This window comes from Harpia harpyja, chromosome 1 (assembly GCF_026419915.1).
Source record: "Harpia harpyja isolate bHarHar1 chromosome 1, bHarHar1 primary haplotype, whole genome shotgun sequence".
Lineage (NCBI taxonomy): Eukaryota > Metazoa > Chordata > Aves > Accipitriformes > Accipitridae > Harpia > Harpia harpyja.
The window spans coordinates 89,960,709-89,987,134 of NC_068940.1; the positions used below are offsets into that span (position 1 = coordinate 89,960,709).

Sequence of the window (26,426 nt, forward strand, 5' to 3'; positions counted from 1 at the left end):
AGCTTCTGTCCACCTTCAACTTCAGCAGAATTAGCACGTTGAGGAATTGGAAAGTTCAACTTTAAAGCAATTGCAGCATCTAAGATCCACAAGGGAAGCTCAGAGCATTTAGCTATCACAATTAACCTGTACTGAGTCTATAACACTGACTTAGGCTTTGAAAATTAACTACAATAACCAATATCAAGAAAATGGCTAAAAGCTGCCGTTCAAGATGTTAGTCTGTTTTTTAATTTTTTATGACCTTTAAATCAGTGTTAGGCACTGCTTGACAGAATTCTGGGCTTTGACTTATTTGGTCTATGATAAACATCTTTAATACAAAACTACATTTTTGTTTGTTATTAATCTCACTGTGCCAGACTAGAGCAGCGAGAGCTTCACTGTGCAATTTCCTGGCTCCTGAAGATACTCTTCCTGCTTTTCAGGTTCGTGTTACTAATACAGAGTTCTTTATAGCTGAAAAAAATACAAACAAAAATTTCCTCTTGTCCTTTAATACTAGAATAAACTTTATTTCCCTCATAATATTATGCAAATATTTCCTCTAACCAGCTATTTGGAAGCATTGATGTTGGAATGGTAAAGCATTATTTTTAAGAAATGCTGCTTACATCATATTCTATGACAAATTCATCATGCACAGCCATGAAAACTAGTCAGGGAATTGTAAATATATAGTGGGTCACACCCGATATAATGAATTTAACTGTTAAGAGCTTGTTTTCCTTTTAAAGGAGGTTGTTCAGTTGGCTTCGTCCCTCTTTTTTTCTTTTTTTTTTTTTTTTAATAAACTACAGCAAATTTGGGAAAACCTGCAAAACAAAAGAATTCCAAGTGTTTTAAACAAGTAAACGAATAACAGTTTAAGGACTTTTTTTTTTCCTCTCTCCAAAATAGCTCAGTTGTCTTTGATGTAATTTTGTATACTTCACAGCTTGCCTAGAATAAACAGTGCAGTAACAAAAGTGTATTGAAAAGCAGAATCTGGTCCAGCAAGTTCTCCTATAGCGTAGGCACACTAAATGTTCATGGCCAGCCAAGCCCTGAGCTCTGTTGCTGCACAGAATGACCCGCTCCCTAAGGGTGCTGGAATGCTGGATTTAGACCATTTGCCAATTTTATGGTTTGTGTAAAAGACAGACCATTCTTCCTGAGCAAACAGCAAAATGTGGTTGTTTCTTCATTGTGCAGTGCTTGGGGCCACATGTTGAACACTACTGAATTTTTTTCCTCTGAAGAGAGAATTATTACATTGCTTCCTCAGCTTTAATACGACCCTCGAAGCAATATGGGAACAGTTCTAGAGGTACTTGTCTATCTTTACAGCAGCTCTGGGAATTAGAGGATTGAGTCACCTGAAATTTCCATATGGGGCTCTCACCTAGCAAGAGTAATTTAAACAGTATTTTCATTAATTTTGAGTGACCAGTTTGAGACAATAGCTTTCAAACTATTACATAGCGCTGTCTAGGTTCAAAGCGTAGCTTCTAACTTTAGGCACATATATCCTATATTTAAAACATATGGGCTCAAATCACAGAATTCAGGAACCTCAAAAATGAGAAATGCAGTATTAATGGCTACCAGTGAAAAAGCCAGGTATAAGTCATTTACAATTGCATTTCAAAAACATTCTATGACAAAGATATGAATAAATCATATTGCTCTAGGGAATAAGTTAAGTGCTTTAAATTTCATTTCTCTTCCTTCAACTCCTACTTTCCAGTTGCTGAAACAAATGAGATGAGGGTTCTTGGAAAACAGATCCTTTTAGTAAACAACTTGAATCCGTTCCCTTTATTGCATGGTCTTAATTCATCCCCCAGATGATCATATTTAATATTATTATAAGCACGTAGAAGCTCTACTTACAGACAAAAATTTTATTGTGTCAGACACTAAGCAAAGAGAGAAAAAGATGATCCACACAACAGATAACTTACAATCTAAGCCTAAGACAAGAAATGACTGGCTACAGTGCCAGGGGAGTTCAAGGAAACTGCACAGGTCAGCGAGATAAGCCCTAATCTCAGCTCACCAGCAGCTCAGCTGTTGTTAAATTTTTGGTGGGCACCATTGCAAAGAACATTTGAGGAAGGATTTGAAGACAAAGGTATTCCAGTGTTTGCACATTTGTGTGAATTGCTCCATGCTGTGGAGTCAATGTGGAGGCAGGCATGGAATAACGAATTAACAACACAGGCTAGTACTGTAACTGAACAGGAGTTCATCTGCATAGCAGCATCAAGAAGACCAGCTGACGTGAATGTAGTCTACTCTTTGGCTATGCCTGCTTGTCTACAACCATTTGTTGGAGGTACAGTCTAGAAGAAAAAATGAAGTGTGTTTTTTATAACTTGGTGAAATGGAAGTTACATTTACTTCAGCGCCCTCTAAACAGTAAAGCAAAAAACACAAACAAGAAACTCAGCTCACCTTGGATTCCTACCGTAATGCCACTGCTTAGCCTGGAGGATGAAAACCCTGAATTTACTCACATTTTATGTACATAACATTACATAACAAAAAGGAGCTGGAGCAAGATCGAGACAGAATGAAAAAAAAATACAATCTAGGCATTCAGCAGTCAAGTATACATTCACTACCTTGGATGCCCACTCATGGGGAGAAATGGCCAGTCCTCCTTAGCTTGGTCAGGCTCAATACGCCTCTAGTTACTGGGGTGGATGGTCCCAATCAGCTGCAGGGCTCAGCAGCTGGCTTCCTTGACTATGGGAAATGTCAGACAACCTTAATAATAGGTTTTGCCACCTGTCTCTCCTGTAATTATATTATTAATAAACATTGTAAAGCCGAAGATGAAAGCATTGACTAGGACTAGCATTTATCTAGGACTCCCATTAATCTGCATATATGTGAAATTTTCTTATCTGAAAGATGTCTGCCTTCATTAGGGCTGAAATTGTTAGATATGTTCTTTTCCCTGAAACATACCCCAGTGAAAGGACTAGATTTTAGCTTTGTGGCAGAGCAATCACAACAGCAGTTTGTGATACCAGTTTTTCACAAAAATATACAAAGGGCCAGAACATACCCTCCTACAATAAAACCCACATGCAGAGACTAAGTAAAATTAAATCAGTGAGGAATTTATCCCATATTATTTCTCCCACAGAATTTTGCCCTTACTGTTTCATGAGGGGAATGAGGTTACCCCTCTGCAAAGAAGATTTTGAGGAACTGTCCCAGACTTAGTCCCCAGGAATTCATGTATAGTCCAAGAAACCACCGTGCCTTGAGATCAGCCACATGGAGCCCATATGCTCCTGTCAGATCTGATGCTTGCTCGAGGCAGCTCTATCGGAGCCATAGGATCAGGAACTCCCTGTGTTTGTGATGATGCCATATCTGATCCCATCCTTCCTGGATATAAATAGTTCCATTCTGAAGAACAGCCAGTGAGATATTTATCATAATTTCATGTTGCTATTTTTAAAAAATAGATACACAGTTTTGTCATGCACAACTTCCAACAGGAAATATCTTCAGTTTATGGCAACATAACTCTTACTGACCAACACAGCATTCATATCCCGTTTAGCATGTGTTTTGTGATGGTTATCCAATTTAATATGGACCATTTAAAAATACCAGTTTGATAATTATGAAGTACTAGAAGCATTTTGATTATTTTCTTTCTCATTATTTCATTGATTATCAGTAATTGACTAGTGAATTTAGAGAACGTTTCAACTGGTAATGCTAGTTTTTAGCCTGTGGACAGACTTGTTTCTGTTAATATTTAGTATCTTTTATGAAGGAACAATTCTATCAGAACAATTGAGTTTACTCACCTTTTTGCTTTAGTTATACTGATGTTACGTATTAGTTGATTCATGAACATTACACCTTCAATTATTGGCATTTCCTGAACATATAATTACAGAGTTACATTCTTCAGATTCTGTAAATTTTGTCAAACTTCCCAGAGAGAGTTAAAGGGTAAGAATGTTATCCTTCCGTGTGTATTTTCAATGGTTTTCATTATAATATATTTTTTCCATAATCAGAAGTGTCGGTAGGTTGCATGGAATACACATCAAAATAGATGGCAGGAGTTATAACCTCCCCACAGGGTGACAGAAGCTATTCACACGTATCAAGAGGGGAACATCCTGTGTGGCAGCAACTACCTGCAAAACACTATATGAGGTTTATGCAAAAAACCCCCACAGTACTGTTGAAAGAAACTAGTGATAGCCCACTCAGCTACAGAAGTGCACTGGCTTTAGTCTCTCCTTCTCCTGTTAAGCAGGAATACTTTTTGCATCCCTTCCTGTTCATTTCCTAACTTCCCAATAATATACTAATATCCTTACGACATTTTTAAAAAGCAGTCTTTATTACTGGTGAATGATGAATGTTTCCAAGTGTGGCCTAGTTGCTTGTCCCAAATTTTGGGATAGGCCATCACCTACTTTGCATTTCCATAAAGTTAGCACTGATGATAAATGGAAGAACCAAATCCAGATCCTCAACCTAACTCAGCCAAATCGTCTATGAGTAACTAAAAGCTGAGAGTGAGGCAGTGGGAATGCATGCTGTTTTGGAGTCAAATCTAGCTTTTTATTTTAAGCCACAAGAAACAGCCATGTTTGATTATATTGCATTTCTTAAGAAAGGCATCTTGTACTTCACTAGGAGATAATGTGACATGTTATTAAGTGCTTATAATTGGTGTGGTTTTGTTAAAATATACAGTATAAGTCATTCTTTTGAGTAAACAATAAATGAATCCATATTTTACAAAACCACAGCTTTCCTCAAGCTTATATCTTTCAAAAATAAACATGATTGCTTAACAGTAAGTTACAAAGAACAAAATACACATTCCTGCTCACCCACACTTTCCTAGTGCATGTCATAGAGGAGTTTAAGATGCACAAGAAATATAGCCTAGAATCACTGTGAAGTCTTCAAAGCCATTCCCTGACAAATTTATGAAAGGAATTTAATGTACATGAAAATTCGGCTTTTAATAGTTCATTTGAGGTTTTTTACTTCATCCTGTGCTGATGTCACAACAGCTGCTGGTGGTAATGATTGATACCATACAGAAAAAGCTGTGTTCTGAAGCAAAGGTTAAGCAGTAGGAAAGAAAAACAATTTTTCTTTTTATGCAAATAATTGCACTATAGTATGCTGATATAATTTCTGCCTAGGTCTTGACTCACATGCTAGTATATTGCTTTCATTCTAACATTACACACATAATAGCAATCAAAACACATTTTTCTACTTTAGTTGTAGATTTACTACAGTATTACCAAATTATTTATGCATAAACACACACAGCAAGCGACATGTGGTATCTGTATTGCGTTAAGTCTATATTATTATGGGCTTCCACCATAAAAATTGGTTTTGGTAACAAAAAAATGAGTACACAAAATGTTATGCAGAAGCCAAGCTGTTTAGAAATACAATCACTCAAGCTTTTAAGTAAAGCACAACAGCTCTTTAATAACTAGCCCAGAAGCCATCCCACCCTGAAGTTATATTTACCAAGCTGTTTCAGCAGCCAATTATTTCACTTTGTTTTGGCTATGCAAGGAAAGAAGTGCTCTAAACATATGAAACAGTATTTTTTATGCTTTTTCTATGATGTTTATAGAAATCTTAGTAGTTAATAAAAATTAGAAAGAATAATAGATTAAATTAATGTTTTTATACTCAAAGTTTAACTAAGAATTTTATTTCAAAATGTTTTGTGAATTATACAGACGAGAGCTATACGCAACAACTTTTCTAAGAAGCTACATACTTTTATTAGTTGAATATTTCCTTCTGAATAGGTGGCGGTGTCAATTTCTTCTCAGGATTTAGGGGGGCACTTCTTGGAGATGTAGAGATAGAGAAAAAGAAAAGGAGGAAAGAGGCAATATTTGAAAAACAGTCCTTACTCATTTGCAATGTAGATAACTTTGTGCTTCTCAATTACTTCTATGTCATGCTCCAGTTGTTTCATCTGTGATTCCAGCTTTTCTTTATATATCTTCTTGGGTATGGTGTCTATTTCTACTGAAAGACCCTGAAATTCACGATACACTTCTTCCCAGTTCTTTTTCAGCCCCTAGTGCCATTACAAGAAAAGGAAATATATGAGGAAAACTTACTTCATTAAGAATAATATGCATATAAACTACCTAGGGTTTTTTGTTAATATTTCATTTGATGAGTGTCACTGCAATGTTAAAATAATAGATAAATATATGGATAGTGTTTAATCATCTTAATTGGACCAAATTAATTAAATGCTTAAAAGTCAAAGTGGTTGCAACAGAAATAATTTTGACTCATTCTGATGCAATATAAGGAATGGTCTTTACAAAACTCTGTGCCTTGGAGAGAAAAAATTACAGTCTTTAAGAGGCAACAAAACAATAATTAAACTAGCCAATGAAGGATGAGCTACAAAAATATTAAACTGAAAAAAAGTATGTCAATGTGACTGACAGTCAACTCTGTAGCCTACCAGGAACTCAAGGAAGTCTGTACACTTAATTTCCAGTCCTCAGTATCTTCAAGAAAAACTGCATAAGGTAAATGAAGAGTGACTCTTCCTTATTCTATATAAGAGACTTTCTATGCTTTCAATGATCTACAGGTAGGCAACTGTGACTGCTCCATTGTATCTAATGGTAATATGCTCACTGAGGAACTACTATGATTCATAAAAGCTGCCTCAAAACTCTTATCACTCAAATGTCTTCTTTTCTCCAAAATGCAACAGGAATGATCTTACAAACTGTACTACAGAAACCACTTCCCCATAAACAGCAACCTAGCTACCACAGATATCACCATGTCACACACAGTGGTGTTACTTACCTTAAATAATCACAAGAGCACCAATACTTGGAACTCCAGCCAAAATTCAGCAGCATTTTAGTTCATCTCACAACCAGCTTCATTTTCCATAATTGAGACTTTGCTCAGACCATGGACACCAAACTGATCCCACAATATTTTAACTTCTACAAACTACTTTGAAAAAATTATAAATAATTGCATTCCTTTCCTAATCTACATTTACAATAATATCTGTAGGCAACTTATTTATCATTTGGACTAAAAAACCTAGCTGTTACTGACCCTATCAACAATAATTTCAGTAACTGCTACCTCTCTTGAATGCTGCTATGCAAAGAATTACCTTACTAGATAAAATGAACTGTATCTTCCATATATAAAAGCCCAAGACTAAAACCCTGCCTAAAAAACCCCATGCAATCATCTGAAACATACTCATGAACTTGTTAATTCAACATCAGAGACAAACTTTTATCCACCAATATATGCTGAATGGAACCAGACTGTGGTAGAAAAATAAAATTTTTCTTTACATCTTCACAATTACTGCAACAATTGCTCTTACTTTCTCTCCTCAAGAGGATAATCAAAATCTACACATCCTATACATGCATATATGAGGATTTAGTAGAGTTTGTTCAGTGCATCAAATGTCCTCATGAAAACTATATGGGTGAACTTAATAATCACATCTACTACGAGGAACTCGTACAGCTATCAGTAAATAATACAATATGGCTATCAGTGAGAAAACACTTTTCCAAAATGTTTTTGGCTCTCAGTTCTGTTTCCTTAGAGGAGATCACAAAGTATCTTCAAAAATGAACTGAAGTTACTCTCTTGGGAACTAAAGTTTTCAACTCTGCTTCATAACTAAAACCGGATTCAACTGACATACTGATTTTATGGCATGCTGTGATTTCCAACCTCATGTCCTTCTTTGCTATTATTAAACACCTTTTCTCCCAGACTGGCTAATTGATTAACATACTGAAGTTAAATTTAAAGGAATTACCTTAACACATATTTAGCTTTGAAGATTGTTGCTTCTATTTCAGAACTCAAGGACTCTTGTGCTAAAAAACTTGTCTGATTTTGTCCACTGTATGAATTGATTTAACAGAAAAAAATTACCTCTCCCTGCCAATACTAAGAAAAACATACTTTTTAATATGAACTAATATTTTACTGATTCAAAGCAGTGTATTTATTGCATAGCAATTCGTGCTTTTTGCATATTCATATTAAGCATCTAGGTGTTGTCCATAATGGTTATTCCAAAAATCTTCATATACCAATATCTACATAAATTTAAAAACCCTACCTCAACATGTGAAACTTAGAGCAACAAGGCTATTTATTTACTGTCTTGTAATGCTACTTGTCTTTGCAATCCAAGGCTGTAAAGTACTTAACTAAAGCTCCTAGTCTACCAGGCATCAGGTATCGTTTACAAATATATACTCATGAAAATAAATACCGTATTTCCAAAACTTTCATAGAAGAGTCATTCATAGCTTCTTTTAAATAATTCTTTGTGTACATTAGCAAAAACTATTTTGGAAATCACTTAAAACAGTGAATTTTAAAACACATTAGAGCATGCACTCACCACAATTTACTCTATCCCTACAGAGTGGAGAGACCAAAAGCAGATCATGACTCCCCTCCATAAAAGTCTCCCTCAGAGCTCCTCCAAGAGCAATGTAATATGCTGACCATTACTGCTATGGGCTAGATCACAAACTGAATATCTAACTCTTTATAAGGAATTCTAATACATACTGGATCAGTGAGAAATATGTACTGCATTTATCAACACTCTCTTTTATTCTCACAAAATCCCAACCAAAGTAAGCACAATGGAGAGTTCAAAAAATGTTGGCAGAAATTATTTCCCTTTATTTTTGTAAGTTCATGAGGCTTGATTTTGTTCTCAGACATCTATTGCCACGTATTCTTTCAAATCAGATAGTGCACATGTGTTCACTAGCAATGTCAATTATTTTAAAAGACAGGAATTCCCATATGTCTACAGCTGAGCACTGGGTAGAAGCCACATACCCTGGGGACACTAATTCCTCCTGACAATATAACTGTATAAATAATCTGACCCATGAAAGAGCAAACTTTTTTGAAAAATTTAAAAGAAAATACTGAGTTAATAAAAACAATCCACAAACTTTTTAATTAAAAAATATTTCAGTATACTCTTCTATTTGAAAAATACAGAACATAATTTTAAGAAAAGTAAATGCAGAACTGTGAGCAGCTGAACTCACATGCCTTTTTGCGCATATATTTTTGCTGTATAGTTAACTTGCTGGACCATCAGCTTGTCCCATGCCTTTCCCACCATAAAAATATCTTAATCTTCACCCTTGCTGTTATGTTCTTTATATTGCTGTCAATGCAATACCCTCACCTCTCTCCCATACTCCTTCCTAGCTTCTACTGCTTGCTGCATAAGCAAGAGACACCATTGTGCTAGCTATTTTGGATGTTGCTGATTAACCAGTTAATCTTTGCAAGTGAGTTAAAACACTGTGTTTTCTCTCTAAATATTCGGCGGGCTTTTTAATGGGAATTTAGCACCTTGGAGATGCCCATCCATCTGCTAATTTGTTTCAGGTGGCTGCTAAGATCAAGTTATTAAGGGACAGACTGATGAATAGGTTTCACAGTAATGTAAGCCTCATTTTCATAGGAAATTTGGCTAAAATGTGGACATAAGAAATTCTAGTTCAAGGATGGGATATACTTTAAAATGTCTCTTTTCCACTCTATTTATTTTATGGTATTATTTCTCTTTAGAAAATCTTCTGCAATAAAACCTGTATGAAAGACAGTATCCAAAACAGCTTGACAAAATACAATTTTTCCAGCCATAGTTCTACAAGTATATTGCAATTTAATTCTGTTTTCTGTTTTTGCTACATTTTAAAGCATGACCTTATACTTTAGTCAGTGAGGTCACAATGTGAACATAGAAACTGCCAATAAAATTGTCAATGTTATGCATCAGGAAAAAAAAAGGCATATTTTTCCATGGTTCACAAGTAGAGAGTCAGAACTGTCACTTGATTTTCTGCATTCCTTTGAAGTTTCACTGAAATTCCAAGTCATTAAGGGGGATAGAGATCTAACAGAATTGAAGTACTTGTAAAACTGGACTAAAATGTAGCTACATCAGCTCCCTTCAGTTCAGTTTACAACTGTTCTACAGCTCCATCTAGTGAAAAAGTAGCTAACTCATTCACTTCACTTAAAAAATAGAATATACTTTTATTACTTACATGGACTGACATTACCTTATTTAATATTTTGTACATGTTACTAATTACACTAAATCAAAATATGCACCTGCAGAAGACTTCTCCTTTCTTCATCAGATAGCCGTTTCATCGCTCTTTTCTTGAGATGCTCCAAGATACCGGCCTCGTATTCTTTCTGAGCTCTCTTCATTTCTTCATTTCTCCGTGTTACATATTTTGGTGTAACACCATAATCCTATAAGGGTAAGGAAGAAGTTTCTTATATGTGCTTTTATGAAGGAAACAAAGAAATACCTGTCATCCATAGTATATTACATTTGCAAAGACAGCTTGAAATGGAATTTTGCACTACCGAGCAATAAAATCTTAAATCACTGTGTTCTTAGAAGTATCAGACATGATTGTCTTTGTAGCCTGAGCAAAACATATAAACAATTCCCTTCAACTTCTTTTCACAACCTTGGAAGACAACAGAATCCAGAAACCGAAACATTTATTTATAAGAACTGATGGTTCAGTGAGGCGTTTGAAACCTGTTAATGACAGCAAGCTATTTTACATTTTTATATGGTGTCAGATTCTATGTTCTGAAACACATTCCTTAGATACTTTCTTTGAAAGGTCTTCCTGTATCCTGATTTTTGCTGAACGTTGCATGCCATAGAAGAGAGTGATAGTGTTAACACATACATGAAAATTGGACTAGTTAGGAATGATAAACTATCCCCTTCTGGATGTGGCAGAATTGTGTTTCTGAGGGGACAAATAATTTCTGAATATCCCAGATATACTTGGGGGAACACATCTATTTTGCCTTATCCTTTGTAAAATGAAGCCTATCTAGCTCTGCCAGAAGTTACTGGAGTCTACCTTCTTTCTACCAAATGCTAAATGATTCACAAATCTTTTAGCGTTGGGTGGCACTATGACTAGCATCATTTATATATATGTTTAGCCATAAGGTACTGCAAGGGTTGCAGGTTTGCTTTTTTGCATCTTCCCTGTCATGAGTTATGTCATATGTCATGTCTCTTTTTGCATAATGCTCTGTCATGAGTTACCAGTTTAAATAAGCCAGACTCCTAATACATCTTGTTTTCCTGAATAGTGGAACAGACTGTTCTTGTGCTTGGACGAAGTTGTCCTTACAGGCATGCCAGCTCTCTCAAGCTCCTTTGCTTTTCAAAGCTGTCTCCCATGGGGTCCTACCTACTAGTTTCCTGAATAAGCTGATGTTTGCTCTCCTGAAGTACAGGGTCTGTACACTACCACTTGCCTCCCTGAGGAGAAGGGGATCTTGAACTACTTCATGGCCTGTGCAAACAAGACTACTATTGATTATCACACCTCTGACCAGTTCTTTCTCATTTGTAAGTAGCAGAACCAGAAGAGCATGACCACTGGTTGGCTCATCTAGCATCTGTGTTAAGAAGCTGTTGCTGACACATTCCAGGAACCTTTTTGGATTGGCTTCATCCCATTGTGTTGTCCCTTCAGCAGATATCAAGGATGGTGAAGTCTTCCCTAAGCAGCTGCACTGTGATCAGAAGTTTTCCTCAAGCTGCTTAAAGAAATTTCATCCAGTTCCTCACCTGATTGGATGGTCCATAACAAACACACTTTTGACACTTACTAGCCTTTCCTCTGATCCTGACCCACAAGCTCAACCAGCCAATTCCACAGAAGAGCTCCATATATTTAAACAGCTCCTTCATCCAAAGGGCAACCCCTCCTCTTCTTCCCTGCCTGTCTTTCCTAAAGAGCCAGCATTCATTCATCACAGAACTCCATTTGTCTCCCCATCAGATGCTCCCTGGGTTCCCAATGCAACACATATGCTATTGCTTTAGCAGCATCATTCTGCCAATTTTTTTCTGACAGCATAAGCAAGTGAATACAGAGCAAAGGCAAGGCACAATTCTAGTGCCAGTGATTTCTTCCTGATGAATTTCAAAGGTTTACCACAAACAGCAGTGGTATCTAAACATCTCAAAAAGAATCATAAACATTTCACAGGATAATGCAATAGAGAACCTAAAATAGGCATTGCTACTAGTATTTCCACTATAATTTAATAAAACTTACCTTTTTTTTAATATATTTTGGAACAAGTCCTGAAGTTTCAAGCAGATATTTATCTCCCTGTCTTCTATCAACATAAATAGGTTGAGGCTTTTTAGGCAATCCCGTGATAGCAGCAACTGCATTTGTATTTATAAAATTCTTTTTACTCTGAATTCCCATAACTGGGTGATCTGTCCTCCGTGGCACTGACAATGCAGGCAATTTCTTACTATCCTGTTCTTTTTTTCCTGTGAATTGAGCACGTAAACATTCTCAGCAATAACTATGAAGAGCTTCGCAATTTAATGTTATTACATTTTTCGAAAAGGAAAAATTATGTACAAAATTACATAAAAATAGAAACCAACTGTATCTACAATGAAAGAATTGACTGGGAATGTACTATGATGAAAATGAGTATGCTTGTTTGGCATAATAGAAGTTTCATAATCTAGGAAATACTATGTTGGTTTAGATGGGTTTTTCTTATAATATGTCACTCATTTCCTCTTAACTGCAGTAGTATGGGACTTTTTAAAAATGTAATTAAAACTACTTTTACTGGAGATGCTCATTGTCAGGGCCTTTAGGCATTAATGGCCCTGCCCAGTCTCACCCGGGGCATCCACCCCACACCCTTGGGCTTAGGAACCCCATTTCAGGTCAGCCCTGTGCTGTCAGTGCCTGGCTGAGCTGTTTCAGCCATGCCTGCCCCTAGTCCTCTTCCTGAAGAGCTATGTGGAATCGGTGGATGGACCTGGCCTGTTACCCCATCTTGCCTGATGGTCACTAAGCCATTGATAGGACACATTTTCATCACCACCCCACTCTGCTCGCCTGCCTCTGGTGTGATGGGACTGCACTCTGTTGGTGAGGTCATTGCTCAGCCTGCACTGTGGTTGCCCTCAATTTCTGGCTCACCTCCCCTTAGGGAAAAGCCCTGCTCTTGCTGTTCCCTAACACTCGTAAACAACTTCTCACATTCCTTTCTCCAGAGAATATAGAAGCTATTCCTTTTTAGTGTAATCTTTTCTCCAAGGCACCAACAGAAAGTCAGTAGTCTCCTGAGTAGTCTCACTTCAGGTGAGTGATGAAAGACAATTCATTTCCCACCATGTTTCCCACTAGATGAAACTAACTCAATCATTATCAGAGATAATGATTTGATTCAGGTTGTCTGAGTTCATGTTCTTTGGTAGAAAATAAGTGTAATGTCACAAGTGACAGAGCTCATTCCTACAACAGCTGGTTTCCTGATACTGACCCCATGAACCACTGCTTTCCTGGGTATAGTTTTTACAACCTGATAGCTTGCCATAACTTAGTACTTTAGGACACACAGACTTAAATCTCTATTTCTCTTAGGATGTCTTTTTGGAAACAAGATCTCTGAAGCCTCTCAGTGAGCACTGGCTCACCATTATCTGCAGTACACTGGTGCACACTTGCTGCTTTGGGAGGCCCCACTACTGCAGCCAGCAACCAAGCTTGGTTAAAATGAATGCCAAGTCCAGTAATACAACAAGATTCAGCTGAAGGTTAGGAAACACACCTTTTGTAAGGAAGTGGTGAGTAATCAGACTCTAAAGAATCATACTATCCCAGACTTTAGGGAAAAAAATTCAATCTTTCTGTTCTGTCCTTGCAATCTATTTTTTAACTAGTTGGATCAAACCCAGTTTTGAAGGTGGCACAGATACCACAAACACAATGCCATAATCCCATTTAGACAACTGATAACTGGTTAAATTCCAAGTGATGAAACTACCATGCTTTAAAAGAGGTGATTAAGCAGTGTAACTTCTCTGAGGTAGGTATGAAATTCCATCCAACAAAGTACAAGAACTTTCTGAGTTAATGATACAGTTCCTTCTCAAGATCTGTTAGGATCTAATCATGGCAATGAAATTACTAGTCTGGATCAAAGCTATGATGTGTCATAGTAATTTTGAGGCTCTGGTTCATTGACTCCAAATGCAAACACCTAAGCACATATTTCTGTTATGAAGCCCTGAATCAACAAGTTGAAATAGAAATATTGTGAGCTGCTTGTCTGAGAAAAATGAGTCAGAGTGCTGTATCTCAATATATAGCAAATTTGAAGTAGATAACACTAATTTTATAATACAAGTACTTAAAAGAGATCTTACAGACTGCTCCAAATTATTGGTGAATCAACCTTCTTTCCCATGCCCATCTAAAATGCTAGTGTGGTAATTTAACAAGGTCTTGATCTTGGAAGCATTAATGCTCAGATGTCATGAAGTATGACATTCCAGTATACTGAACACTGTTCAGATTTCCTGAAAAAGTGAAGGCTTTACTCAAAAATGACCCAGGATGCCTACAGGACCTCTGGGACCAAAGCTTACCTTAAGGTTCTAATAATCCATATTGCCTGAGGCATTAAGCTTCCAAAGCCTCCTGGTACAGCCTGTATTTTCAGTGCTAAAGCCATTTGTGTGTGCCACGTAAATTTGGGTGCTGGACTCCTACATTCTCTTAGACAGCTTTTTTTCAATACTGTAAGTTAAGCTCTTCTATTTTTCCAGGCTAAAAACAGTTTCAAGCTGAAACTTTGTAACTCAATTATAAATTCTGACAGCAGTGTACTTAGAACTCCAGCAGCACTAAGAAGGTCACTCCACCCTTGCAGAACCAGCCATGAGGCTGAACATTAGAACTGTCAACTCCTTATACCCAGAATTATGGTTTGTGCCCAAAGATAGCATGCATTTTGCAACAAAATATTCCAATTTTCTTACTTCTGTGACATGCAGGTCTCCAAAAAATTATATGCTTTGAACACTGCCAGCCAATTTAACACTACGGGATTAAGAGCAGACAATGAGCGCTGAAAAGTAAAAGCTGTATGTTGCTTATAACATCAAGAAAGGCACACATACTTTTCCCATATCTCTTCAAGCATTAAAAACAATTAGTTCACTTCTAATACCCCCATTCATATTACTTAAACGTTAATGATCTATTGCAGAAAAGAATGACGTACAAATCTAAACTATGTAATTACGAATTGAAATATCAGCAGGATAGAACATACCATCAACACGTCTTCAACATCTGAATAGCTGCAGCCAAGAGAGATATAATTTTGCTTTATATTTCAGCTGGATTTGTACCACATGACAGTAAATAATTACTGTATTTTCTAATCACATATATAATCTCCTTGTTGCTTGTTTCAGTATTTTACACAATAAATAAGAAACATTTTTGTAAAATAAAGAAATAATTTTGGTATCATAGATACTATAAAAGGAACAATGGAAACTGTCCCAACATACAAAAATTATTTTAGATTTTTAAAAAATTTGATTCTCCATAACTAACTGTTACTTTCAACATTAATATTATCAATTTTAAAATTAAAAAAATACAATTCATATATTTCATGTCTACACTTACTTGCTGGTAGCTTTGGTTCTTTTGAATGTTTCTGCAGAAAATTTTTTGGAGATGGCACTGCAACTTTTGCTGGTCCCATAGTTTTCCATTGAGCTTTATTTTTCTCTGCTTCACGTTTCACGGATGGTCTGAATGTGGATATATACCTTAGATGTTAAAAAATAGCCATGAAGAAGTTAAAGGTCAGAAAATTATTAAAAATACTTCTTCAAAGAATATACATTTTTGCAGTAGTTCATGCCAAAAGCCTAAGCTATTTTGTTTTGTACTCTTTCCCAAATAAAGGCCATCACTCACACAACCTCCATACTAAGGCTAAGCCCAGCACTGCACTGACAAGTGGTTTTTCTGATTCTGAAGTTAGCTTGCTTGTTCATTCTTCTCTTGTGTCTCCAAGGTCAGTATTATCACACTTTGGGAAATGGTTCCTGTATGCACTGTTCATATAAATACTGAACACAGACATTTTGAAACTCAACAAGACCTAAATTTTGGAAATAAACTGCTTTGAGTATTGCTTGCACAAATTAATTATTTTTATGAGGTTGTGTGTTACACACTTTGGTCTTTATTTTTTAATTAACTCCATTTTGAAAAGTTTTTTTAATGTGGCTATTTGTTCTGTTCAAGAATGCATCCAAAATATGCAGCTGTTGTGCATCTATAGGAAAATAGTAATCATGAACCTACTTTACTAGATTTTCTATATTTGAAAGTTTGTAGTAAGAGAAAGATGCAAATGCCAATGTATCTCGGCGGTTTCAGAAGCTGAAGTTGCAGTACATTGTAGGGCCTTACACAGCAATCAAACACATCTAAGGAAAAGCTCAGTTGGCATCAAAAAGCATGAGATACGTATTGATAATGAGAACTGCTTCATTCCATGGGATGAAACAAATTTTAGAGGTATGTAAAACCTCATGCTTCCAAAAACATGTGAAACGTAGTTGAGAGTTGGACAGAATGTCCTTGATCGTCAGTTTATCTTGTTACTGTCCACTGTATCATTGTCTCAATGTTCCTGTTGAACCATCTGTTACAGACTATTATAACAGATTAGATGAGATGGATGACTGCTCTGAAACAGCACAGCAAACTGTATATTTTTTATATTACACAGATCCAAATTATGATCCTGAACTACTGTCATCAGTGGTGGTTTTGGCACTAACTGAAACAGCTAATCTGAAAATCAGTAAGGGCTCAGACATGAAAAGCTGTATGCACACACTGCTGTTACGGTATAATGTTGCATACGGCACTGTAACTTCTGCTTTAATCAAAAGTATGCACACATGTTCTCCAAAAGAAGCCAAATGCTGATCCTTAGCTGATTAGCAGCATCTTGCCTCTAGCTGAAGGACTGAGCTGTCACAGATGTTTTCCTGAGGGAGCAGAACTCCCTGCTCCTGAAGCTCAGGCTACCTCATTGTACCTATTAAAAACTGTCCATCTTTAGGAAACATGTCATGTTAATTTATGGTAGATAAAAGCTGATGAACAATTGCACTCTTCTTTCATGGAAAAAACCATAAGTGTTTATGAAAAAACTATACCATGTTTTCAGGTAAGGAAAAAAAGAACAAAAACGATTACATATAATGCAACCTGTTATACAGAAATACTGAAATAGTATGAAAGAAACGATGTAATGCTGGGCCAAGTGAATGGGAATTATAGTAGCAACACTGATAAAAGCTTTTGTATGTGAGCTGGAAATGTCCAATACATGTATTTGTACTTGATCATAACATTAGAACATGTAAGAGGACTTCATTAACAATGTGGAGTTATTTTGTCTTCCGGAGATTTGGTCTCCAAAATCAGAAAGAGGATTATGAACATAAGATTATATATAATTCCGGAAATACCTGTAATCATAAGGAATGAAGTTTTATTTATTTTTTCTGTTCAATTCATGCCAAACAGCTATAGACATAGGCACAAACCCACCACACTCATAAGTAATTGCGTTCTTCGTCATTTGCTAGGAGTGGCATTATAGCCACACAGTAGAGAAAGGTAGTGACTTTATGAGGAGTTTGACCTAGTAGGGTTCACACAGTCTTGGAACGAGAAAGTGAATGAGAAGGTATTGAGTTTATTATATATTGGCATAAGGTAAGATGTCTTTTGTGGACAGCTATAGGCATTCCTTTGGATAAAGAGATGTGGCAGTTGTACCTTTTCAGTGACTTTTCAGGCTGAGAAAGTGGCTAAATGCTGTCATACACCAACAGGTGTCAGAGAGGGTTGCTAGGAAGAAAACATGGGTATGGGGGACTTCAGAACCTGAATCCATTCATCATTTGGCAAGGGGGAAAAAAGACAATACATTTGTAAGAAGACAGTTACTATTCCTTAGGTGTCATCTTGGGACATCAAAGTTGTGGAAAATGAGGATGCTTGCTGTGGTTTCCTGAGTAGTACCTGGTCAGTTGAGAGTGAAATGTATATGATTTCATTTGAAAAAAAAAGACCCTAGATTTTGTATGCATTAGTTAAAACTGGTCAGATAATGCCGTTAACCAGGTTTGACACTGTTGTTACCAGATGGATATTTGGCACATGATTACCAAAGCAGGAAGCGGGGTGACAACAGAAGTCAGTGAGATCAGAAGGGGATTTAGTCAGATGGCATCCAACCTAAGGAATCCCTTGCCTAAACTGAACCTGATGGTCACGGAGTATCCAAATCCCTGAATGGTATTAGGACAGGAATAGATTTAGTGTGCTGCGTGCCTTGCCATACTGTCATTTCACTTTCCTCTGCCTAAAGTATTGTTCATTCACATTGGAAACAAAAAAAGATGTATGATCTATTTTTACATGGAAAAGGCTCAGAACTAGGAATCTCACAAGTCTGAACACTTTTACCTGAAAACGGATAACTGTCTTTGTTCTAATGAGGGTCGCTGGTACTTCTACCCATTTTAAAGCTATTGAGTTATGACCTACATTAACCTTTCACTGAAAATGCTAGCTCTAACAGCTTTCTTTCATATAAAGTAATAGGGACTTGAAAAAACAAGATAACTTTGCATATTATCAAGTATGAATTTTATAAAAACTCTCAAAGGAATTAATACTAGGGGGGCAAAAGGCCTTTTTTAATGTTTTTAAGGTCAGGGGTAAGAAAGAGAAGCAAAAGAGACAATGTCAGAAGACACACCTGACACATGAAAAGAATGGAAGTGTGGCACTGAGAAAAAATTTTTAAACCCCCAACTTTTCAGCTGCTCACTGAAAAATTGTTATAAGTGTGTGTAACAAAGATGTCACGTAATTTTCCTCTGAGTGGAAAGAGTGCTTTGTAAAATCTTTGTCAATGGACAAGATGGCATTGAAGATACCAGACTGAATCATCAGCTCATGGAGCAGGCTGTAAGCCCTCAGATGTTAGTCAGTGACTCATTAGGAGGAGCAATAACTACGCAAAAGCTAGATTTTTTTTTTTTAATACATGTTACCCGTAAGGTGCATTGCCTTGCCAGAACCAGCCACCGCGTCTGCAAGTGGTACTGTCACACCCACGTACCTGGGAGGTTTGACAGGCTTCTCCTCCAGGCGGGGCAGGAGGTTATAGATGCTCTCCTGGGCACACTGCGTCGTCATCCTCGGGCTGAGGGGCCCCGGACACGGGGAAGCGCCCACCTCGCCGAGAGGCTCTGGCCACGGGGAAGCCGCCCCCCTCGCCGAGAGGCTCTGGCCACGGGGAAGCCGCCCCCCTCGCTGAGGGGGCCTGGCGTTTCCTCCCTCCTCGCCCCGGGCCCACGTCAGGGAACAGCTCCCTCCCGCCGCTGAGCCCCCTCAGGCCGCCGAGGCAGGCGCGGGCCGGCCCACGGTTGTCTCCGCAGTTACTAGGGAAACCCGTTGCTAGGTAACAGAGCCACGAGGGGGCGGAACCTACCCCATCACGCTTCCGCCTCCCTCCGGCGGAAGGCAGCTGTCGGCCGCCGCTACGGCCGGGAGCGACAGCGCAGGCGCAATCGCTCCAAGCGACGCCCGGAGCCGCGCAGGCGCACTTCGCGGAGGTGAAGCCGGCAAGGCCGAATCAGGGCGCGCCGGGCGGTTTGATCTGCGCGTGCGCGGCGGGGCGCGGGGGGGGGAATGTGTGAGGCGGGGGGCGCATGGTACCTGTGGCAGCTGTCCCCGCCCCTGCCGGTACGTGCGCGCGCCGCGCTGAGGGCGGTTGAGGGCGAGGGGAGCCGTGCCGAGCCGAGCCACGGGGGCGGGGCAGGGCAGGGCACGGGCGCCTTCCGCCGCTCCCGAGGGGAGGTGGGAGCCCGGGGCTGCACTGGCCGGGGGGGCGGGCGCGGCTGACCCGTCTCTGTGGTGTCGCGTTTCCCCGGTGCGGCGCGGCGCGGCCCGGCGGGCCCCCTCCTTCCGCCCGCTCTTTGACACCTTCGGGGCGTCGAAACGGTGAGGCGGGAGCGCGGCGGTGAGGCGGGAACCTTTGCAGGATCTTGGTCCGTGGGATGGTCACGAGAAGGTTGAATGTTTTTCTTTGGGGTTTTTTTTTTTTTTTTCTGCGTGAAAGCTCTGAGAAAAGGCAAATGGAAGTTGTCCTGTGTTAACAATTTTGAAATATGGTAATTATCAGTCTTGGCCTACCTTGAGGTCTTTGGCAGCGGCAAACTGCCACTGCCTTGTTTGGTTACTGAATTTTAACCACGTGTCACGTTGTTGCAAACTTTGTGTCTATACCAGTAACAAAGCCCAGTTTTCACTAGAACTCTTGTCATTGGCAGCGGTTGTTAAAATTGTGGATAATTGCTAATGATATGTAGGTGCTGTCAACATCCAAGTGAAGGGTCAAGGTGTATTGTCAAAACTTAAAATTTCGTTGGAGGCATGGGTGTAAGCTCTGTTTCTAAAAAACCCCACCCTTTTGGCATGGGGTTTATATCTAAAGTTGGATGGCCTGGTGTTCTAACTAGACTGGTAAACTCTACTAGCGATAAAGTCTAATTCGAGCTGGTTTTACAGTAAAGTTTTGCCAAGTGAACAAAAAATTATTTCAAGGAAACAGGTTGCATTCAATGGTTGCAAACTTCTGTGTACATGTACTTTATGTGGGTGCAAAATTGGATTACACTGGAATAGGTCAAACTGAGTAGCTGAATAAAGGAATTCCCTGCGAATTTTTGCACGAGGTTAACCAAGTTGATTTCAAACAATGGCTATGGCCTAGATTCATAACGCAGTCCAGATGTTACATCCAGCAGCTGTATAGTGCATACCAAGTGACTGCACCTCAGAGTGAATTTGTAGTGCAACTAGACATGGTGGGCAGGCCACTATGCTTGACATGGTTTGTACTCGCTTAGTTCACACATAACACTTGAAGTGATTCTTATGTTCAAGAAATAAAATCACTAAAATATTGTCTCTAAATTTTTTAAAATCCTGAATATAACTGATTTACATCTGGCAGTTTAATACAAAGATCTCTTTCCGGCCGTATAGTGAATACGTACATACAGTGCATTACTATTGCAGTACAGCTTTATAATGATACTGAATATTACAACTACTCTTCACAGATTGTTTTTTTCTTTTTAATAACTATTACAAAAAATTTACATCTACACAGGATGATTCCCTTATACTTTACAAGGATTGAGAAAAAACAATACAGTATGATATGCCCATCTTTACTCTGATCTGTGCCTTGTAATTACAGCATGTTCGTCATGTCGCAGCACTGGATGCAAACACAGAGACTTGCTGTTTGCAAGCTCATCTCTCCACGCAGAAGTGTGCAAATGCAAAGACTTAAATTATTAGAAGTACTTTGACTTTGTAACGTATGCTAATAGTTGGTAAAGTAGAGTGTAAAAGACAGATTGAAGAACGCAGGGCTATCTAGAGCAAGGAGCACCTGGAAGCAAAGAGTCTTTGTTTTTGTGGTTTGCTCTTACAAAACTTGAGCTTCTGTGTAATTTTTTAAGTTTGTGACCTGTGTCTCTGGAGTCATATGATATGTGCTCTGACGGGGAACAGCAGGGTCTTTAAAGGACTGGTGTGACACCTGTAAACATGGATTAATCACGAGTAGGTCTTTGGAAGATGGTGCAGTTGCCGCTGGGTGCTTACCTGCCTTCTACTGCAGTTCCAGGCCACCTTCTGCTCTTCACAGTGATAAAAGGCTGTCTGGACTGGAGAGCGTCTAGAGAAAAGGCACTGAACAACTGAAGGATTTGGAAACTTAGTCTGTAGTGAATTCCTTTAATTGTTCTATTTAGTCTGTCATGATTAATGTGGGGAAACACAGCTGGTATATAAATGAAAATATTTTAATAAACATTGCAAAGTAAATGCTGGGGTGCTAGCAGCTAGATTTGAGTCTTTAAAATGTAGTTATCAGAAGTTGCTGACTGCCATTTTGGTTATATGTTACAGTGCCAGGAGAAAAAAAAAAATATAACTTGCAGCTTAGTCAACTGTCTCTTTGTATTGCATACTATAGCAGCTAAAAGTAATAATTAAAAAAAATGCTGTTTTTATATATATTGCAAATATATATTTTTATTTTATATATATTATTTTTTTAGAATTGATGAACAAGCACTGAATTGGATTTTTGCATCTAAAATTTAATTAATTTCCTAAAAGGAAGTTAAGTGTTTCTTTTCTTTAAGCATTTTTAGTCATGAATAATGAAAAATTAAAAATAACAAGGTGATACTTGTTTGCCTACCTAAAATGAAAAATGACTCTGTAGGGATTTTCTGTGCAAATTTTTGCCGATTTCTCCGCCATCACCCCCCTGCCCCGCTACTTTATGGAGATTTTGAAAGTTCTTCCCCCTCTGCCCTAAACATCATGCACAAATCATGTGCTGCAATTTATGCTGATATTGGTGTTGATTTCTCTAAGCAAACAAAATACAACATTGAGAGCTTCTTGGTTAATCTTTGTTGTAGATGCAACTTTCCTAGTGATTTTTTTTTTTTTTCAGGGTAGAGTGCCTTCATGACATGTTCTTTCTCTCTCGCTTTACACAAACTACACTCAAAACAATTCCATTATAGGAGTTCTTCACAAATCACTTGCTTGGTTTGCCATCCCTTCAGAAGAGAATTGGGTGCAATTCTTCCAGCCTTGCTGTTGCACAAGTCTGTGAGTTTTCTGTGTATTTAAGTGGGTCTTGCATTTTATTTTTTTACAAAGAAAGTATAAAAAAATCAAAGGTGTCTTGGAAGGTGGGATAAATGCATATTTTGTTAACATTTTGATTGCAAGAAGATAATTTAATCTTCATTATTTGTAAATGTGTACTTAAAAATAAGTCTACTAGAGGGAAAACTAATTGGTTTTGAATTCCTATAAACAATATTATTTGCAAATAGTATTGTAGTGTTAGGGCTGGATGTCTTTATTTACCCTGAGGACATGGACTGTTTGAAGTTGGATTTGTTAGTGGAAGCAACTGGAACTATGCAGGAGAGGGGAATGAGTCTTCCTGGCACTGATGAAGTCATAACTGCATTTATGTTTGAATTCTTGTTGTTCTGAGTTTCATATCCTTTAGGGTTTTTTTCCTAGATGTTTGCTGAAGGACTAATTACTGTTTTTTTTCTTTTTGAAGCAGTTAAGTGGATTGTCAAGTTGGCTTGAAAAAAAAAAAACCAAACAGCAAAACAACCCAGCAGAAGATGTTTCACGTTGTTCAGTATCAGCCTTTAAGACTAATAACCCAAAACAGTCTTTCTAGCATGTGTTTAAAACTGATGCTTTCAAGACCTGCTGCGTTTGCACAGATATGGAAGTCATGGTTCTCAAGCCATTCTCTTGTTGGAAACAAAAATATTATCCTGATGGGACCTCCGGGTGCTGGGAAAACAACGATTGGGAGAATAGTAGGTCAGAAACTAGATTGCCCCGTCATAGACATAGATGATGATGTCCTTGAAACAACCTGGAATATGAGTGTGTCGGAAAAACTGCAGGATGTTGGTAATGAGCAATTTTTAGAGGAGGAAGGAAAAGCCCTGTTGAAGTTTTCAGCATCTGGAAGTGTCATTTCCCTGACTGGGTCCAATCCGATGCATGCTGCTGGCATGCAGCATGTGAAGAAAAATGGAATAGTTGTATATCTGGATGTGCCCACAACAGTCATTATGAGTAGGCTGAAATCGATGAAAGTGGATCGCATCGTGGGCCAGTCTCCTGGTATTTCGCTCAAGGACATACTTCAGTTTCGGAAGCAGTTCTACAAAAGGTGGTATGACATCCGTGTTCTCTGTGGAGGGGATATTGCAGCAGAGGTTGTAGCAGAAAAGGTGCTTGATGCTGTGAAGAGATACCAAAACTCGGAACTGGAAACTTTCACTTCAACTAGGTCTAGTAGGTCTGGAAGGAGTATGGAAAAAGACTCTCATAAATATTTCAGTGATGTTGTCACTGAGGGCTTAGCCTCTGATGGAGGACTCTTTGTTCCTGAGAGAGGACTTCCAAAATTCACTGCTGGAGAATGGCAAAGCCTAATAGAAGCAACTTACATTGAAAGAGCCCAGGTTATACTAGAAAGATGCATACATCCTTCTGATATTCCTGCTTCTAAGCTGGCAGAAATTATTGGAACTGCTTATGGAGAAAACTTTACTTGTTCTAAAATTGCCCCAGTTAGGCATTTGGCAGGCAATCAGTTTCTCCTTGAGTTATTTCATGGACCAACAGCATCATTTAAAGATTTTGCATTACAGATGGTGCCACATATATTTGCATACTGCATTCCCAGAAGCTGCAATTACTTGGTTCTGGTAGCTACTTCTGGTGACACAGGGAGTGCAGTCCTAGATGGCTTTAGTCGTCTCCATGACACTGACAAACAGAGAATTGCTGTGATGAATTTTTTTCCTGAGGATGGAGTAAGCCCAATTCAAAAATCACAGATGATTGGCTGTCAGAAAGAAAATGCCTGGTCAGTAGGTGTCAAATCTGATTTTGATTTTTGCCAGACAGCTATAAAGCAAATCTTTACTAATTCTGATTATACTGGCTTTCTTACAGTAGAATATGGAACAGCTTTAGCTGCAGCAAACTCCATAAACTGGGCACGACTGCTTCCTCAGGTAGTTTATCATGCCTCTGCATACCTTGATCTTGTTCATCAAGATATTATTCCTTTTGGAAGCCCTGTAGATGTTTGCATTCCTACAGGAAACTTTGGCAACATATTAGCTGCTTTATATGCTAAAATGATGGGAATTCCTATTAGAAAATGTATCTGTGCTTCCAATGAAAACAATGTTTTGACTGACTTCATAAGAACAGGTGTTTATGATTTGAGGGGAAGAAAATTGATTCCCACTTTTTCACCAGCAGTAGATATTTTGAAGTCCTCCAATCTTGAGCGATACTTGTACCTGATTACTAATGAGGATGGACAACTGGTGACACAATTATATAACCAGCTGGAAAATCAGGGCCACTTCCAGCTACAGAAAGATTTACTTGAAAAGCTTCAGCAGGACTTGGTGGCTGGATGGTGCTCTGAGGAGGACTGTCTAGCTGCCATTCACTCTGTATACAGTACTACAGGATATATTTTGGATACACACACAGCTGTTGCTAAAGTAGTTGCAGATCGATTACAAGATAGAACTTGCCCAATTATTATTTCATCTACAGCTCATTATTCTAAGTTTGCACCTGCTATCTTGAGGGCCTTGAGGATTGCAGAAATAAACCAGAATCCATTAAGTCAGCTTCACTTGCTGAGTTCTTACAGCCCTCTGCCTCCAGTCCACTGGGGCCTATTAGAGACTCTAAAAAAGAAGGGGAATGAGGATCACCAGGTCTGTGCTGCTGATATAAGTATGCTGATGTCCCATATAGAAACCTTAATTCAAAATCATTTTATGAAAGTTTTCTGAGCAACTGATCAGTCGTCCACTGTGTCAATTGCAATACCTTCTTAACAAGCTGCATGTTTTAATAAAGTCATGATTGACCTGGCCTGTGTCCAGTCCACAGCATAACGTCCACAGTTTTATACTCAGTTCTCAAGTTTTCAACAGTATTTGTAAGTAACGCATGTGAGGTTTCTAGTAGTGGTGAAAGGTTGTGAATTGAGTATAAAAGACTGGAATACTTTTTTGCAGGTCATACATAGTAGAGACACCAGTACTGTCGGCTTTCCTTGGCACAAGCCTGAAGCATTCTCCATGGAAGGAGGAAGATAATGAAGTCTGACCTTTCTGAAACTAATAGCTCTTGTTTTGTTGCAAGAATAATGTGATCATTTGGTCAGTGGGTGATTAGTTAAACTTTAACTCACTTCGCTTAGGGCACCAGAACATAATAAGATATTGTAATGATGTTCTTATGTTACTAATGAGGGTTGATTTCACTACAAAGATTGAAGTGTACTTGTATTGTTAGTCCTTGAACTGTTCCAATTTGATGGTATGTTATCTTGTGTAATTTTTTTTTATGTATTGTGAGGCCAGCGTTTATGTAAAAAAAATCTGGTCATTTTGTTTTTCCTGCTTTTTTCCCTCCCAGATATTTTCCTGTGTAAAATAGAATACTTCATTCAATATTTTTAAGATTTTTTTTGAGATGTGACTTTTCCTCCAGTGTGTTGTAGTTTCTTTTCTAGATCTTTTCTATTTAAACTTTCAACTTTAGAATCCTTTTTTGATGCTGTAGAAAATTTGCTAGTATTAGCAGCAGTCTCCTTAAATAAGAACCAAACTTCACCATTTATTTGCATTTATTTCTTGTATTCTGAGTTTTTAGAATGTAAGTTTTATCTTTGAGGTCATATAGCTTTCTTGTTCTAATTACTTCCGTTTTCATATTTTGCTTAAA

The 26,426-nt window shown here is 38.2% G+C and overlaps 2 protein-coding genes across 2 annotated transcripts; one reads left to right on the forward strand and one right to left on the reverse strand.

The window, feature by feature from the left end:
- Positions 1–1,871: 1,871 nt before the first annotated feature.
- On the reverse strand, positions 1,872–19,589 carry ENKUR (enkurin, TRPC channel interacting protein). Its single transcript, XM_052804462.1, has 6 exons — positions 19,313–19,589; positions 19,141–19,239; positions 15,603–15,748; positions 12,198–12,424; positions 10,201–10,347; positions 1,872–6,097 (listed from the first exon to the last, which is right to left on the reverse strand). The coding sequence occupies exons 2-6, from the start codon at positions 19,215–19,217 to the stop codon at positions 5,924–5,926; spliced, it is 771 nt and encodes a 256-aa protein (XP_052660422.1). The 5' UTR covers positions 19,218–19,239; positions 19,313–19,589; the 3' UTR covers positions 1,872–5,923.
- A 1,829-nt stretch (positions 19,590–21,418) lies between these two features.
- THNSL1 (threonine synthase like 1) lies at positions 21,419–25,568 on the forward strand. The gene is given in 3 exon segments (XM_052804496.1): positions 21,419–22,727; positions 23,197–23,250; positions 23,252–25,568. Coding segments are annotated over 3 exon segments (2,436 nt in total). The 5' UTR covers positions 21,419–22,580; the 3' UTR covers positions 25,487–25,568.
- Positions 25,569–26,426: the final 858 nt, after the last annotated feature.

Coding starts and splice junctions, on each gene's coding strand:
- ENKUR (XM_052804462.1), bottom strand. CDS start 19,217: ATGACGACGCAGTGTGCCCAGGAGAGCATCTATAACCTCCTGCCCCGC. Junction 10,348..12,197: donor CAAAATATATTAAAAAAAAG/GTAAGTTTTATT, acceptor TTACCCTTATAG/GATTATGGTGTTACACCAAA. Junction 6,098..10,200: donor AAAGGAGAAGTCTTCTGCAG/GTGCATATTTTG, acceptor TAATGGCACTAG/GGGCTGAAAAAGAACTGGGA.